Here is a 15,227-nt window from a genome sequence, read left to right as displayed (position 1 = left end):
ATGGTAGTGCTATGCACCTTTTGAACAACAGAGGCCAGAACGGTTGCATGTTGACTCAAAACTGAAGTTCGTTTTTCACCGCCGTTAATCAATGTAGCCGAGAATCGGGAATCGAGAGTTTTGATTGTCCGACCTCGATCCATGCTGTAGCTTTCTGGTTTCAAAGATCCGCCAAAAGCCGGCGCAAGTATGAATGGTGGCAGTAAAATGCTTGTTGCTTGACTTCAAGGTCCCTGATTCATCATAAAAGGCGCACAACCAATTATCAAATTAACAAAGTTTAGGACGTTTCTTTGCTTAGGATTTCTATAAAGCGATATCGTTAATAATTTTTACAGCTACATGCCGGTAATTGTTGATTCTGTGAAAGTACAAATTTCTGTTTGCGTCACCAGATGTCCAAATGGAGACCAACCTTGACAAACGTCTGTTCCCTTGTCAGTGCGTGCTTTTCACAGACAATGGTTGCTTGACAGTCTGCAACCATTTGCTCAGTTTCCGCTAACCACGGCTGCAGGTCGGCCACTGATTCTGCGTACTTCTGAGCCAGTGGTACGACTTCATCAAGCTTTTCTTGTCTTTCAACTGTACTGTTAAACACTTTTATCCAGCGGCTTTCCAGATCATTGAGGTCTTTTTGAAGAGCCTCTCGGTTGGGGCCTGGGTCTGTCTTGTCAAGGACTTCAAGGCCATGTTTGAGAAGCTCGGCAAATACAACCTCCCTAAAAGTTATGTCCAAGTAGATACTCTAGAAATTAAAAGAAACAAGAGAATTAAAATGGAGGCTAAAACCAGCACTTCATGTCTAAGAAGACGGATGCTTCCTCAACCATGTGGCGCAAACAAAGATCAACTTCATGTCATCAGTAGTCAACAAGAAGTTAGCAAGGTTTTTCAAATGTTTCTGCTAACTCCTTTGAGGTTTAAAGGTATTCAGTAGACGAGATACCTTTTCCGACATTTTGGGGAGCTCTAAAAAATGTTCAAGTCCCGCGTTCATACCGGTCTATTTTCATTTTTCACCAGGACAACGCACAGAAGCAAGTAACTACCAAAGGCGGATCACCATTTCAAACATCAAAGTTCACACCATACGTCTCTTTTAAAAGGTTGTGACTAAAATAAATCCGTCACAGTCAGACGGGACACTTTATGACAAATACATTACAAACAACTTTAAGGACAAACAAGGTAACGAAACGTGGTCGTTCCATGTGCCCTAAAAGTATATCGTTTCTTGTGTTAAGTCTGCGCTATTTAAGTCCAAGCAGTTGTTCGATAATGGTTAGTTATGAATGACCGTGGAGGGTGACATTTTACATGTAGCATCTTCACCTCGCCAGTCATGTACTTTGTCACAAAGATCTCAGTAGAGTCCCACCTGATTGTGACAGATCCATTCTAGTTTCACCCATATTGTACAAGCTTTAAAACGTCGGGTCGCAGGTTAGAAGACAAATCAACCTACGAAAGACTTAAAGTGCCCCTGTGATCAAAAAAACCACTTCCTTTTTTCCTCCAGGTTTTGAAGAAGTGAGTTTGCTTAACACCTGACTGGCAAAATTTTGAGCTTTGATTTTTATCCAAAGGCCGTTTACTTTGAGTGTACGTTTTGGATTTCACGGTCCGCCATTACTCACGTTCAAAACTGACCGATTGGACCTCAGACGGTTGGATCCAGGGAAAAGTGACGTCAGAGGCTCACAAGCTTAAAATTTCAGCGTGTGAACACAGCTTATTATATATGCAAAGCGTGAGTTTAAAGTCTAAAAGCCCAAAACCCCCGTGCTGCATATTAATTCTACGGCGTACACACGTATTGCATTCTTAAACTAGTGAGCCTTAGACGTCATTTTCTCTTCGATCCAGCTCTCTCAAGAACATAATGTTAGTAATGGCGGACCATTAAACAGGAAAATTATAGTTAAAATAAAGAGGTGTCTTTTTGAAATCAAGGCTTAAAACGCGGGTCACTTAGTGTTTTGTTAACAAAGTTTTGAAATCCAAAGAAAAATATGAACTGATTTTTTGGTCACAGGGGCATTAAGGTTTTATGGCCGAGTAAAAGCGCTCTGTAAACTTAAGAGGAAGACAGGTCAACTAAAGCCCGGATTACACTAAAGAAATGTTTTGGCACGGCTCGGGTGAAATTGGCACGGGTCCCAAAAAAAAGGTTCGGCTCAGATAAAATTTGCAGTCTAAACAACCCGTCAGTACCAAATTTCATCCGTGCCGAACCAAAATTCTTACCCGTGCTGGGACCTTCGACGAGGTAGTCCGAGCACGGGTGGAAATGGTACGGGTACTGAAAAAATAAGCACGGTTCGGATAGAACAAGTAGTGTAAACACTTTAAAGGGCCAAATTTGAGCCTTATTCATATAGGCTAGCGGTTTTTTTGCGTATATTTCAAGATGGCTGCTCATTCTCCACCAAAATCACGCGGACGTTCTTGATTATAATTGAACTGCGCATGTCTACTAGAGAACTTACCCAGGCCCAAAAACTTTGGCACGGTATTTTTGATACGGTAAAAATGGTGTAGTGTAATCAAAGTTTGCCGAGCTCTTTTTAGGCACCCGTGCCAATTTCACACGAGCGGGGCCGAAAATTTTCTGTGGTGTAAACCGGGCTTAAAAATGGATCATTTAACGAGACGGGAAACCCCCAAACAAAGCCAGGAGGGAAGTGAAGAAGCAACACCGGCATCGAATAGACGAGTATGGTCGGACATTTGTTTCAAAATTCAACAAAGTTAATTTGTATGCAACAATCTATATTGATTCGATTTCAACACAGGATATTTTCATTCAACGACTACATTCATTCAACTTCAACACGGGCTTCGTTTATTCAACAACTATATTCGTTCAACTTCAACACGGGCTATTTTTGTGCTATTTTTGTGCGACTGATTCTGCGTACTTCTGAGCCAGTGGTATGACTTCATAAAAGCTTTTCTTGTCTTTCAACTGTAGTGTTAAACACTTTTATCCAGCGGCTTTCCAGGTCATTGAGGTCTTTTTGGAGAGCCTCTCGGTTGGGGCCTGGCTCTGTCTTGTTTTAATTTTCAAAATGCTGTTTTAAGGTTACGATCTTCTTTTTTAGGAAGTGGTAGCGTGGGGGTAGGTAAGTGGAGTTTTGTTGAACAAGAATTTATCGATGTCCGGGAACTTGCGAAGAGTTGAATAAATATGTTTTGGTGAATGAAAATATTTTTTGTTGAAGTTGAATAAATAAATTCGCTCCATAAAACGTAACTTTGGGCGTTGACGTTGAATAAATATTCTTCTTGCACAAAAATAGCCCGTGTTGAAGTTGAATGAATGTAGTCGTTGAATGAAAATATCCTGTGTTGAAGTTGAATCAATATAGTCGTTGAATGAAAATATCCTGTGTTCAAGTTGAATCAATATAGTCATTGAATGAAAATATCCTGTGTTCAAGTTGAATCAATATAGATTGTTGCATACAAATATGCATTGCGGAATTTTGCAACAAAAGGCCAACCATAGTCGAGTCGGAGAATCGATACAGGGAAAAAAACCGTGACTGGTACCTCATGATCTTCTTTCTGCTGTACAGCTTCCTCATACATTGCACTGACAGGTTGTAGTTGGGCGATATTTCTTTCGAATTCATTCAACTGATCCTGCGCTTCTCTCAGTGATAGTTGGAAATCCTGACTTTGAATGACGATGTTCTGCAGACGAGCTTGCCGCTGTAGGACACTGGAATGAAGCCGTTCAAAGGGCTCTTCCACCGTGATAAGACTGTCTCTTACTTCCGCTACAAGAGTAGGATCATCTTTCGCCACCTCGCTAAGGTAGTGCATGATTTCCTCCAGTGTTTCAAGCTTACTGCGATTTGTTTGGAATTCTTCATTGAGCAACTAAAAGTGAACAGAGAGGATTTTTGTAACACGTTGAAGATGTCTTTTCGGCCACAAAATAGGAGCCTATATCGAGAAGACTGCTAAACACTGAAGAAGTCATTTATCTAAGCCAGGGCTTAATAATCAGTTGGCTTTTTGTCACACTGTCTTTTTCTTTGCAAAAAGATTATGGCAAACGGAAAACTGGTCACTTTATTAAGAACTTGCAAGATAGTGTCTTTTAAATTAAAACAATGCGGGCGAGGCAAACCACACAAAAATCGAGTTAATATCAAAAACGAAATCATTCCCTTTCGCGCAAAAATAGCCGTTCGCATAAAATTAGCAAAAGCCAACAGCTAATGGTTCTTGGGCCAAATTTGTTTATTAGCAAATACAAGGCGGAGTCCTCATTTCCTGCTAGATGAAACCCATGTTTGCATCTCAAAAACTTGAAATCAATACCGAAAACCTTATTTCTTGGGCCTCAGCTTTGAATTAAGGATTACTATCTAACAGCAATAAAGCTTCCGGAGTTTGCAGAAACGGGCCTAGGAAAAGAATACTATACTTAAATTTTTGGAAGACGTCTTGGTTAACCAAACGATACTGCAATGAAACAAAACTATCCAGACAGACTATTTTAAGTATCAGCAATCAATAATTATAGAAATAGTATAACAGAATAATAGTCAGTGAAAGCCAGTTATTATTTTCAGTTACTAGTAAGTGCAAGAAAAACAAAGGCGATTTGTTATTTATGGATGCTTTCTTTCCGTATTTTGCTTCACCAGAATCTACCATGCTCAGGCAGTTTTGAATCCTTTTCAAATACCCTTGGTTTACCACGAAGGACCCGTGTCTTAAAATACAGTTACTCTTACAACACTCAAAAACACTCACAGAAAGACAACGCATTGTTTCGGACTCGTTAGAACGACGAAAAACAAGCTGCATTCAGCTTTCAATAGAATATACTGATGAAGAACGTCAAAGTCAAATATAAGAAAGTACTGTACTGAAGTATTAATCTTCAGACAAATTTAAGAGTCCAAGCTCGCATCTTACAACTATATCAGAACGTCCTAAGAAGAACTCCAAATTCCAACAAAGCAACTATTTTTGGAGCTCAAAGAGCAGTTATTAAAAGACAAAGAGCAAGGGCCATTTTGTATTTTGTCCCAAATGATTAATCTCTTGTTGTTTGCTAAATTTATAAGACTAAATTGCACAGTAGAACCGGATGGTGATATTAAGCTTGATATTTTAAGTCGGCCGAAACTTTTAACATACAGATTGATTAGACATTTTATTAAAAGACAAAAAGTGAATAATGCACTGCAAACATCATTCAACCACATTCCAATCTTGGTAAGCTCTGTATGTTAGTTATTTAGATAAAATACAAGTGGTATTTCCTTCCGAGGCTAAATGTTCGCTCAACTAGGATTTGATCGAGTTGTCAAAAGTTTAAAAATAATTGGGGTCTTTCTCCAAGTGAGGGAAAACTTTGTATTTTGCTCACACAAGGGATAAGCCTTAATTTGGAGTTCTTTGCATTCTGCATGGCTTTTATTTCTTTCGTTTTACGTCACCTCTTCTCCGGTACCCGCACAATCTGCCAATGATTGACATTTTTCATACCTTGGTGTTGACCAGTTGCGTTTTTGCCTTCTCGCTGTCCTCACTGACAGGTGACAGGCGACCAACCTTGTCAGACATCCCCTCCAACCACACTTCCATTTCTTGTTGTAGCTTCATAAACATCATGACCTTCTCGACATGCTTAGTTAGTCGAACCTGTTTTAAAAAAAACAAACGGTTGCGTTTCCATCAACGTCAAACAATTCGTATAGTTATCTACGCGTAAACGCTTCTTAATGTAACCACAAAAACGCCATCAATTCGCTGTTTTGTGTTCACTGTATTATTATGCACAAGGCCAGTCGAGGTGTCTATACGTGCTTCAACTGACTGCGGAAAAAACATTTTCCGGTAAATTCCTCAATAAATATAATAATTACGCAATACGATCTGGCTGTTCTTTCTCCATAACCAACATAACCTCGAAACAAATTGGAGTCATAATTTAGGAAAAACTCACAAATCAAAACGTGAAATATCTCGGCTGAAATGTTCAGCCTCCAAAGAGTCTGCTAGAGTGTAGTTACATAGCAGTCAAGGCCAAAGGAGAAAATTTATCAAGACCAAGGTATAAGCCAGAGAATAAGAAAACAATTGTTTTGAGTTATGCATAAAATTCAACGAGCTGTCAGAAAATAAATCTTCTACCAAAGCAAAAAAGTTCCGATATAGTCTCGGACATGAATAATTAACCGATTTGCTGGTTAGACTTTTAGACGACAATATTTTCTAATACCCTGTTTCTGACTATCAGTATGACGTCACTCATACAACCGTTGTCTGTTGGTAAGACGCATCCGAAGCGAGTTCTATAGAGATAAGGTGCATTCTGGTAGACTATCAAATTTCAGAGTTACGTTCATGGTTGTTTCTCGCTATTCCTACAACTTTCTTGAGGTTTTTTTCCTTTTTCTTTTTTTTTGTGGGGGGGGGGGGGGGAGTGGAGGGGAGGGGAGGGGGGATTCTCAAAAGAACACCATGAAAATGTTCAATTGATTCACGCTATTAATCGTTGTTGAAATTGAAAGAACAGGCCTCTACCTTCTGTCGTTTGAGTTTGTTGACACTGAAGTCATGTTTCTGTGATATAGTGGTCAGCTCTTCAGCTAAGTCTGCAGCTTGTTCAACACGAGGAGGACCTGACATTTCAACCACCTCCAGATCAGCTTTTTGTTCTTCAAGAGTGCTAATGAGCTCCTGCAAATCAAACGGCAAAAAGTGGAGACAGAAGATAAACGCACGTAAAATTGACAAGAGCTATTTTAAAATATACTACGATCAACTTTCATCGAGTGGCTAACAAACTACCGTTCAGAAACTACTTCTTAGGTGGCTTGCCTTAGAAGCTTCATTTCAGTCATACGTAAATTTACCTCGACTCTGTTCAGCTCTTCTTGGCCTTTCTCCGCATCCAGTCCAATCGCAGGCTCAGACTCCAAATAACTACTCACTTCAACAGACGTTTCAAGCGCAGGCTGCAAGGCTTTCTGGTATAGCCCCACGCTCTGATCTGCCATTCGACTTTGCTTCTCCATATCAAAGTTAGCTCTGCATAACTTATCAAAGCGCACATTCACATCTTGTACCTCGTCTATGATGTGTGAGGTGTCAACACTCAAAGCGTTGTCTTGGCAGTACTCGAGTAAGACTTTTGCAGCCATGTTTACCAATTGATGAATACCCTTGTGGCTTTCAACTCCTTCTAGGAAGGCCTAAAAAGAATCCACAGAAAACAAAGGTATACGTTATCACTATCTTGGATCTAGATCCCAAGTACCTCCTGCCAAGGATGAAACACTCTGCAAGGTGCGCGGTGACAGACAAATGTATGGAAAAACAAAAAGGTTTTCACAAACCAACTCGCTCTGCGAACAACCTTTAACTTTGCACATAACATGCAGGCCCTCGGTAGTTTCTCCACTATTTAAGTTTGGTTGACAGAGTGCATTATTGGGCAATAAATAAATCTCGCATTTTTCATTTTTTGTTTTTCCAAAAATGAGATTTTACGATGAAAAGCTCTATTCGGGGAGAAGTAACATTAGTAAACATAGTTCCACATTGACAGAGTCGATTATGTGACAAGATGGTAAATACTCCAACCGTCTTCACACGAGTGATGGGACATGCGTAAAAGAAACATAACACCCATTCATTACCTGGGAATCAGTTTTGTGGCGCGCAGTACTTTCCTTGTCATGTGGTACCGTTTTCAGCGACTCCATTTTATCTTCAGCACCTTCCAAATAAGGCAAAAAAGCGTGCAAGGAATCGTGGTACTTTTCAGCAAGAGGTTGGATGGAGTTCAAAGTTTCTTTTCGCTCGGTTGATTTTTCAGTTACTGCTGCCACACGTCGTGAAACGTCTGCTAACTTAAATTTCAGGATATCGCGGTCGGGTCCCAGAGGCATGGATTCTAGGACTTTGTTTGCATGGCTTTCAACTTGTTGAATCACTGGTTGTTGGTTCGCTATCTCTTTGCACAAAACCTACGATAACAAATGCATATTTAGAGCGCCCCATTTCGAAAGAAGATTGTTTAAAATCTATTATCTTCCTCGCTGTATCAAAGTAGCTTCCTTCGTTCTGAGTAGAACAGAATCATCATTGTTCGTTCACAAGACGAGCTAAAGGGGCTTTGTGAAAGGAAGAGTATTGAGGGAACAAGTGAATGCGTAAAGATCGCACACAATCCTTTTCCACGCATTATTTTTTGGTTTATACAAAGGTTGATCGGAATGATTTGACGAAACGCTTTTTGAAAAGAAGAGAAAACCATTTCGCACTCCAGTCTTTACACGATTTTTCATACGGTAAAAATTGTAAATAAATCTTATCCTCCATACAAAAAAAGTGAAAAATCAGCTTGTACAATTTTTCCTGTAAGTACATTCTAACCTACGCTACCATGCAGTGAAACAGGGATACAGAGCGCACCAAACAATCCGAACTGACCTCTTGATCATTTTTCTGTCTATTAACTTTGACAGGTTGCAAGGAAATAGGCTCCTGTCGGGCAAGAGTCCGCTCTGTCTCCACCACCCAGCGTATGATGTCAGCGAGGGAGGAGTCAAAATCTTGGGTTTGTACGAGCTTCATCTGTAACTGTCCTTCCCGGTCCACTACTGCCTCGTACAGGATCTCAAACGCTTGCTGCAGTGGATCTAGTTTAGTCGCTACCACAGAATCGACGGTCACCTCCTCTTCACACACTTCCAACAGTCGTTGACCACGGTTTTCAGCCGACAAGAGAAGCGGCTTATTTCCTTCAAGTGCCAGATGCAAGTCCTGCAATTTGTTATGTTTTTATAAGTTCTTCCATATCATCAAGCAAGACATAGTTCCCCACCGCCCCACAGCAAGCGTCCGAAAAGCACACCAAACAGAATTTGATGTTAAAACCAATCATTTTCATCAAGTAAAAGACAAAAGCGTTTATCATTCAACATACAAAGTTTACATACTGTAAGAAAGCATGCAATTTACAACATGTTAGGCTTTCAGGGCTTTGAAGCATCCTGTAATCGAGTTGTTCCGCAGAATGCAACAATGTCTGACACCCGCACACTTCAGAGTAACTGAAATTTTCCACATGGTGTCCACTTATACAAAGCCGCGAAACCTTTTTGGGCGTACATAAAGTTCTGTAATTCCTAATTTAATTTCTAAAGGAAGACGTTTTAAGGGACGAAACCTAAAACTTATGTTACTCTTACTTCTCATGAAATGTGTTTAACCGAACAGCTTTTTGGGAAACACGTTTCAAAATTTCACAAAAGGTTTTTTGGCGAACGAGTCTCCGGTCATAATCAATAACATCAACTTGCCTCTGCTTCGATGAGCTGTTTCTTGATTTCCACTGGATCTGATGCGATTGGTTCAAACTTCTCAACTGCTCTCGCTACTGATGGCAGCCATGCTTCAAACTCAAGTACAGCGCCTTGGAACTCCTCTGCGTTGGTGATAACCTTCGGATCAAAATGACAATTGCGTCTTGATTAATTAATTTATTGTCCATTTAGATGCTAAACATTTCAAGTCTGCGATGCTTATAGCACGCTACCCTTTAACAGGTGATACTGAATACATCTACAAATTGAAGGGACATTCAAATCGACCTTAGCAGTTCCAAAATCCGGATTCACTTTGGTGTTTTAACGCTACAATTTTTTTTCGTTTTGTTCTATCCGCGTGACTTTCTAAAATTTCTTTCACTGAGGATGAAAACAAAAATTAATGAGATGTGGTCGATTATAGTTTTTTCTCGGAGTCATCCTCAATTGCTCATTCGATTAAATTAGAAATAGCCTGTGTTTAATTAATGGAGCGTTTTGCACTCGCGTCACCAGCAGCCATATTGGATTACTAAGCAAAAGAAAGTATTCACATAAAAATAAGAGTTCGATTCCCGGTTGATTAGTTTGGTACGCCATTATGGTCGCCTTTGTTTTGGATCACCAATATGGGCGCGGTGACGTCATGTAAACCTGATCTATAGGTTTGAGTAAGATAAACTCACCATGTCAAGTTTGATCTGTTCTTGCTCCAGTTTATCAAGAATGTTCCTATAAGTAGCGTTTAGTTTAGCAAGTTGCTCTTGTATCGGAGCCGAGTTCACCAGCTGATCATCTACATCATTCACCAGATTGTCTCCTGTCTTATTTAGATACATCAGCTCTTCTTTGGCATTCTCCAATACTGACAGGAGAGTCTGAAAATTAACGCAGCAATAAATCAGCCCCATACGACAAGAAATCAAAGGCTCACCTTGACATTCCCTCATAAGGTCAACTACAAAGAGACAGTTGACCAAAAGGTATCCACGTTTGATTCCGTCATTCGTTCCTTAAAATTCAGTCTCAAGTTCACTAAAGGGTACATAATACTATCTACCTGGCCTGAGAGTTTTAAATGCCGTACAACTTTGTCTATGCATTGGATAAGTCATTTTCCAGGGTATAAAATATGCTTCACGTTAATCTTTGACCAAGGTTTTGGAACACGCCTTTACTTAGATGTGCTTCGAGTTTGCGTAATTGCGTTCATGCGAGCAAATACGGAAGTCTTTGCAGAGAATGAAACTGTGAGATAGTGTTTTGTCCACCGTATAAAGTTAAGCGGCCATTGCTCAACGGGGCCCTGATGAATCAACGTCAAGCGTTTCAGCGCTATCAAAACCAATTGCGTTCTCTATTGGATGAATACTTATTTCTTTTAGGTGACGCAAATACGGGGAGGCAAAACCAAATATCTTCTTGTACCACAAACCTTCAATGTGTCCCTATTGGTCTTTGCTTTGTTCACGTCAACTCCAGGTGCACCCTGGGCAGCTAAAGCAGCTTCCGCGCGGGCCAGCAAACCCTTCAGTTTTTCGACAGCATCTTCGTACATCTTCATTTGTTTCTGAGTGCTGTCAATCACCTCTTTCTTGTGGTCTACAACAGACGTCATAACTTGCCACCGATTGGCTACCTCCTGGTTGAGCATTTTGAGTGGTTCCAAGCCGTCAGTGATGTTTGCGGCAGTGCAGGCGTTGCTAAGAGCTGTTGCCGCCGACATGAAAAACTCATAAACCGGCTTGTGGTTGGTGATGTCTTCATGAAGAGCCTGTGAAGATGAAGCGAAGTACATTTATAAGCCATCACCTCGGGGCTTAGCTTTCCAGGACTAATTTACAATGCCGTTTGGGGCAATTTGGCCATACTTCTTATTATGCATTTTAAATATGCAGTTTAATATAATTTTATTTACTGATAGTTAAAAGGACAAAAAATAAACGTAAATCCGCAATTATTAACAACTGTCGATTAAACTGTCAGTAGCACAAAGAGCGTACTTACAATGACAAGCCAAAGACGGAATCGTTGTGCGACCAGAAATAAATAGCAAGTCGAACCAATATGTTCTTTCCATTGCATGGGAAAAAAAAAATCAACATTCCATTTTTGCCACCGTACCATCTATGGTAATACTTACTGTTAGGGCTTTTTGTTGATTACTCAAGCTAGTCGTGTCGCAGGGTACAGGGGCTAGGTTGATGACCTTCTGTTCAGTTTCTTTTAGCCACACACTGAGTACCCGGAAGGCATCGTCATAATTATGCGCTAAGGGAAACACACGCTCAATCACGACGTGTCTCTTGTCGCTTCTAACCCTTACGCCGTCCCACAGTGAGCGTGTCGCCACTACACGGCTTTCAAAGACTTCTTTCTCAGGAGCGGCCTCGCTTTGGGACAGGAGACTCTCGGCGGCTGGAAACAGGTAGTCAGATATAGGACGAAGACGACCAACCTCGCGAATGACAACCTTAAAGAACAAAAATTACTGTTAGTTCTGTGCAAAAAAATCATTACAAATAAGAAATGTTCGAGAGAAATACAATCGACTACCAAGCAACAAAAAACAAATAAACAAACAAAACAAAAGAGCAACCGCAAACATCACAGTAACATTAGAAACACAAGTTATTCTTTGGCCGATCACAGCCGACACATAGAATCAAATTAGCCAATCACAGAGCACGGAAATATATGCGACCGGAGTTGAGGAAAGGAAAACGGGTCCTAATCAGTCACCATTAGTCTGGCGATTTTACCTCTGAAAGGAACTTACAAAGGTAATTCTGCTTCAGTCTGTATGCTTCAAAGGAATGCCCATCGAACTTGCAGGTTTCAAATCAGGAATTCAGAAATTCAACTCGGTGCCATGCTCTGTAACTAGCAAACTTCGGCCAGTTGGGGTTTTATAATGTCATTTTGATTGAGTGGTTGAGTGTATTATTCCTTGAATGCACTTTCCATTATAAACAGACTACATGTATTTGCATTTAAAATAAAGCGTGGCAACCAAATTAAGCAATGACCATGACACTGAACGCGGGAAAACGTGAGCGACCAAGTCAAAACTGCCTTTCTTCTTTCCCTGATTGGTGAGATTTTGATGGCCCCGTCGATTCGTTCAGAAATTTTGGCGAGGTTTCTATGCTTATCAAAAGTTGTAACCATACAAAACCAAAACCAAATTATCGCGATATTAACTTATTCGGCACTGCATGAAACACCGCTTTGACGCAGTCTTACCTCATGAGAAGTTCTTTGCTCTTTAATGACGATGAATTCAGCCGAAACGGGCTTTGCCCGGGTAAGTGACTTGTCCAGCTTTACTACCCTCTTGTCGAAATTGTCAAAAGTTTCAAACACACGCTGTTTCTCAGTCAGGGCAGTTTCTAATCTGCGGCGACGATCCATAAGCTTGACTGTCACTTCGTTAATAGTCGACTTCGCGCGCTTGATGTTCGAGTGAACTTCGTGGATGACCTCGGGATTCCCACCATTTTCCTTGATGATCCATTCTCCGGTTTCTTCCATGGTGTCGATTTTTCGTCTGTGAATGACGACCTCATCCTCAAGATTCTTAAAGGAAAAGAAACAAAGAATCATATCTCTCAGCTCTCAGATAGAAAATTTGAAATTTCGATAAAACATTTTCTAGCAAGTTTTTGATGTCGTTGTGTTACATAAACTTGTAAAACTCCTAATGTTTGAATCTTGCGAGCAACTATTTCAAACTGCCAAGAAGATTTCATTTTTCTGATTTTGACACGGCAATTGAACCTTTGTGGCAGTTGTACCTTCCGCTTGACTTCAACTAGTTTCCTTTCCCGCGCGGCTGATTACCACAGAAATATAATAAACATCTCACTAATCTCGTTATCTCGGCCCGTACTGTAAATTTACGGATCCTCGTTTTTTCCCGTTTGCAGTACGGACCTCCAACTCGATTAGTAAGAGGTATGTATTACTCCCATCCATTTTGCTTTTCTCGAAACTTGTCTGAACATCTGTGCCAAAAGGCAAGACACGTGCTGATTCTAAATTCCTCTATGAACAGCATACCTGAACATGTTGCAATTGATCCTGGACGTTCTCCAAGTCTGTAACAATAATCTCCACCGACACATAGCTCATGATGGCCATGACTTTCATTTCAATCTCATTTCCGGCTCCCTGGAATACCTCCACGGTTCGTATGTACTTTTCGAGTTTGACCTTTCTCTCTTTCAATCGAACCTACCCAAAACAGTAACTGAGTGTTTAGAAAACGTGAACGACTAGCTGTTACAATGGGCACCTTAACTTCAAGGTCATTAAAAATTTAAAACCGAGGTTTGGAGATGAGCTTTAAGTTTCGAGCTGAGCCTCAAGTTATATTGATCATCTATGTCAAAAAGAGTATCACATTCTTCAATCAAAATTCACTTAATTTAACACACTTTGTTAATATTCTGATCAGTTCTTTGTCACTATTTCCAAGGAATAAAGCATATCAGCAAATATAAAAAATACGATTTCTTTGCATGACAATAGTATATAAAGACATTTTGACCATTGTCACGTGAAAAAAAAAAAAAGACCCAAAACCTCTTTACTTCTAACCTGCATGACTTGGTTGTCTTTGACGATGGTTATGATGTATTCGTTATTCGTCACCTGCTTGGACAGTCTCAACAATTTGATTTCCGTCTTTTCTAACACGTCAATCATTTTCTGTTGGCATAGAAACAAACGAACATGGTTCAAGATTCTTGGTTAGTTTTTGAGCAGAAATTTTATGTAACAAGAAAAGAACAATGTCGGTAGACATACGTTGACTTTGATGAGCTCCTCCTTAGCTTGTCCAATGTTGAACCCAACTTGGGGTTCTGTGGCCAGAATGCTTTCTGCTTCAGACATGACCTGTTGCATCGGCTGCATTGCTTCTTGTACCTACATGAAGCGAGCAAAACAAACTTTAGAAGAGCAAAATCGATTGGAGTTATTTGGAAGCTATCGTGATGGCTTGTACCCGAGTCAATCATGAAGGGGAGATCGTTTAAAGTTTACAGCGTCACTGTGTATGTGACAGTGTACAGAATCAATCCCAAGTGTTGATGTTTGATTTTGTTTTCCCAAAATAAACCACAAATAAACCACAAATAATCATGCACTTGGATATGGTTTCATCGTGTAATTTACAGCGTCACTGTGTATGTGACAGTGTACAGAATCAATCCCAAGTGTTGATGTTTGATTTTGTTTTCCCAAAATAAACCACAAATAATCATGCACTTGGATATGGTTTCATCGTGTAATTAACATTTAGAACTATCAAGGGCCGTCACATGATCTGAAATTGACAATGTGCAAATGACGCTACAGAGGTGGTGTATTCCTCTTGGCAAAAGTTAACGGAATAGCATGATAACTTGAAATTGCCTACGGAGCACGTACCTACATAAAAGATACAACCATAGTGTGTTAAAACAACTTTGCTGCACCATGTGGCTTATACAAGTACCTGATACTACTACTTACCAGGGCTAACGTCTTGTTGGAATTTTTCAGTTCTTTTTCTTGGCTGAGAACTTTCGCAGTGAAGGCTTCCCAACGTCTCTTAATTTCCTCAGTTCCACTGCTTACCATGACGATATCATGACTGATCGACAGCTCGTGACACAAGCCAATCAGGGACTCTGATGAAGCAAGGAGATTCTGATACACAGGTTTGTGATTTTCCAGAGACTCGCTTAAGGCCTGAAAGGAGAAAAGCAAAATTATATTATTTCATTTACCTGTAAGGAAGGTATCTTTAAATATGATTGATCGAGTCCCAAAAGCGTTACCATTTAATGTCCAAAACAACAGTTCTCCTTTTCTGTTTTCAACGAAATT

General features: G+C 40.2%; 1 protein-coding gene across 4 annotated transcripts in view; it reads right to left on the bottom strand.

Annotated features, from left to right (window-relative positions):
* Nucleotides 1-15,227, bottom strand: part of LOC137977678 (nesprin-1-like) — a 182,666-nt gene that overhangs the window by 60,723 nt on the left and 106,716 nt on the right. For all 4 annotated transcript variants that reach the window (XM_068824974.1, XM_068824977.1, XM_068824976.1 and 1 more), the window contains 16 exons: nucleotides 14,871-15,089; nucleotides 14,163-14,282; nucleotides 13,953-14,063; nucleotides 13,413-13,586; nucleotides 12,597-12,929; nucleotides 11,494-11,823; nucleotides 10,786-11,124; nucleotides 10,037-10,228; nucleotides 9,345-9,485; nucleotides 8,473-8,805; nucleotides 7,677-8,006; nucleotides 6,891-7,229; nucleotides 6,559-6,714; nucleotides 5,518-5,673; nucleotides 3,559-3,891; nucleotides 416-748 (listed from right to left, as the gene is read on the bottom strand). In XM_068824974.1, the coding sequence (XP_068681075.1) occupies nucleotides 416-748; nucleotides 3,559-3,891; nucleotides 5,518-5,673; nucleotides 6,559-6,714; nucleotides 6,891-7,229; nucleotides 7,677-8,006; nucleotides 8,473-8,805; nucleotides 9,345-9,485; nucleotides 10,037-10,228; nucleotides 10,786-11,124; nucleotides 11,494-11,823; nucleotides 12,597-12,929; nucleotides 13,413-13,586; nucleotides 13,953-14,063; nucleotides 14,163-14,282; nucleotides 14,871-15,089 (3,939 nt within the window). The remainder of the gene's footprint in view (nucleotides 1-415; nucleotides 749-3,558; nucleotides 3,892-5,517; nucleotides 5,674-6,558; nucleotides 6,715-6,890; nucleotides 7,230-7,676; nucleotides 8,007-8,472; nucleotides 8,806-9,344; nucleotides 9,486-10,036; nucleotides 10,229-10,785; nucleotides 11,125-11,493; nucleotides 11,824-12,596; nucleotides 12,930-13,412; nucleotides 13,587-13,952; nucleotides 14,064-14,162; nucleotides 14,283-14,870; nucleotides 15,090-15,227) is intronic.

The sequence above is a fragment of the Montipora foliosa genome, chromosome 11 (genome assembly GCF_036669935.1).
Source record: "Montipora foliosa isolate CH-2021 chromosome 11, ASM3666993v2, whole genome shotgun sequence".
Taxonomy (NCBI): Eukaryota; Metazoa; Cnidaria; class Anthozoa; order Scleractinia; family Acroporidae; genus Montipora; species Montipora foliosa.
The sequence above is the reverse complement of the archived record's forward strand: the minus strand, read 5'-3'. Positions and strand labels throughout refer to the sequence as shown.